The following is a 2500-nucleotide window of genomic DNA, read 5'->3' as shown; positions in this document are numbered from 1 at the left end:
TACACAATAGTAACACAATATCCTGGTGAAACTAGGTATGTCTGTCGGTGCCTTCACTGAGCGATTCCTCCAAGACAAGGATACACTCCGCATTCTGACATCTCAGCGGAGGGCACACACCACCACAAAAGAGTACAGAAGAAGGAAAAGACTTCAGAGACTTGGCAAGGAAGAAGAATTGGCTGAAATTGAGGGGTTTCCATACCTGGCAGGGGGTCACTAGCTTCCAAAAGGTATGTTGCTGCTTGTTTTTGCTACTTTTTTTTTCTCCGAAAATTGCTGTTTCCCACTATTATGAACATCATAACTTTTTTATTTTTCAAGCAATCACCCTGAAATTTTGCAAGGTGGTTATGCATATATATGGCTGGATTTTGTACCTCAGACATAGTAGTAGCTTTGATTTTATGATTTTAAGGGGTTGTTAATTTTAATTATTTTTCTTTAAAATATTCGCGTTATTGCAACTGGTGAAACTCAGAAAGTAAGCTTAGTAACACAAATTCTGAGCTTTACATACCAGATAAACTAGTTTTTCACCAATATACAAAAAATCAGAGCTGTAATCTTATTCAAGGCTTCAAAAAAAATGTCCATAGTGTGTGTTACTAAAAATAGATTTCTTCGTGCATAATAAATTATAATGTACAAAAACACAAAATCTACACCAATTATCTATAAAACAAATTACACATCCAAAAACTACAATATATATGCTGTCTATGTCCCAAATTTAGGGGGGATTGGCTGAATTTCCTGCTTGGCTTCAACAGTTAATTTTGTGTCTGTCTTTTTTTTATTCGGAGAATTATCATCTCTGTGTGTGTCTGTGACTGCCATTTGTCCATCTGCTTCTATCTCTGTTGCTCTGTCTGTTTTGTCTTCCCCATTACCTCTCTCTCTCTCTCCCTGTGTGTGTGTGTGTGTGTGTGTGTGGGTACCCGTACCCGATTTTGTTTTCACTCGTTTCAGTAAGGGAGTTAACTGTTGACGAGAAAGTTCAAAGAAATGAAAGTTTTGTCCCTTACATCAATAAGCAAGTTTTAACATCAAAAAAAGAAAAAAAGAAAAAGAAAAGAAAAAAGAAAAAGAAAAGAAAGAAAAAAAGAAGAAAAAAAGGGGAATATTATGATCAGGAGACATTGTATCAATGTATGTCAATGAAACACTGTAGCATCAATATAATATTGCAGTGAACGATACAGAGACTTGATTTAATAGATGATTAGGGAATAGGTTTAGAATGGGCTTTGCATTTAAACCAGGAATGGCGTCGTACATTCTGCGTGAGCTGTTGAAGGCCAGCAAGTTAGTTGCGAAAATGGTGACTGCTATGGTGATGTGTGAAGCAGTTTTTGAAGCAAGCAGAGCGCTTGGTTACATATTGCCATTTCAACATTTATATAACACACTTACATTTACAACATTCAAACCATCCTGACTTTCTTCAATATAAAAAACAACAATTAACAATACATTTCCTGTTGATCACCAATGGTCGTGATGTGTTGTAGTGTACTGTATTATCGTGTAGTGTAATAGGATTAGGGTTAGGTGTTAGGGTTTAGGGTTAGGTTAGGGTTAGGTTTTAGGGTTAGGGTTAGTAGGGTTAGGTTAGGGTTAGGGTTAGGTTTATGGTTATGCCCATCGCACACGGGGCGTCGAAGCAGCAAGTTTCACGCGACAAGCAACAAAAACGTGCAGCGACCCGTGTGCGAAGTATTCAGGCAGCAAGAGTCGCTTGGCCACGCAGCAAGATCGCCGTTGCCGCGTGTCAAAATCCTCGATAGAATTTGTCCTATAAAAAGAGACGGACGTGCGTGGAGCAACCAATCACGAGATCCGCTCGTTTCACGTGGCACAAAATGGCTGACATCGTTTGGACTCGATTCATTCGTTTGACGTTGCTCAATTAATCATGAAAACAAAGTGTTTTAGAAGTAAACGATTAGACTGTTTGGATGAAAAGATTGTCATTACATCTGAACACATGTCTGTTTAAAAGTGATTTCTGTGAGTGCCCCCAAAATGTTGACTTTCTACTTTGAACAGCAACCCACATGGTAACGTTTGTAATTCCTGCCTGAGAATATTCTGAGAACGAAAGTATCTTTGACTGAAATTGTAAGGATAACTGGATTTCCAAATATCTTTTAGAGCTGTACACACTTCTTCTTTATTTCCACGCACACATAATGTGCACACACACACACACACACCACCACCACCACCACCACCACCACGACAAAAATACAACTGAACATTCACACACACGCACACACATCACACCACACCACACCGCACCACACCACACACAAACACTACTAAACACACACATACACACACCACATCACACACTCACACAAACAGTACTGAACACACACACGCACACGCACACACACACACACACACACACACACACACACACACACACACACACTGTACCACACCACACACAAAAACATGACTGAACTCTCAAACAAACAGTACTGAACACACA

The 2500-nt window shown here is 39.3% G+C and overlaps 1 protein-coding gene across 1 annotated transcript in view; it reads left to right on the top strand.

The window, feature by feature from the left end:
* The window catches only part of LOC143283461 (uncharacterized), a 1168-nt gene extending 945 nt beyond the window's left edge, over window positions 1-223 (top strand). Inside the window, exon 2 of the mRNA XM_076589701.1 lies at window positions 36-223. Coding sequence (XP_076445816.1) covers window positions 36-223 — 188 coding nt within the window. The remainder of the gene's footprint in view (window positions 1-35) is intronic.
* The last annotated feature ends 2277 nt before the right edge of the window (window positions 224-2500 follow it).

Source organism: Babylonia areolata, chromosome 6 (genome assembly GCF_041734735.1).
Source record: "Babylonia areolata isolate BAREFJ2019XMU chromosome 6, ASM4173473v1, whole genome shotgun sequence".
Taxonomy (NCBI): Eukaryota; Metazoa; Mollusca; class Gastropoda; order Neogastropoda; family Buccinidae; genus Babylonia; species Babylonia areolata.
The sequence above is the reverse complement of the archived record's forward strand: the minus strand, read 5'-3'. Positions and strand labels throughout refer to the sequence as shown.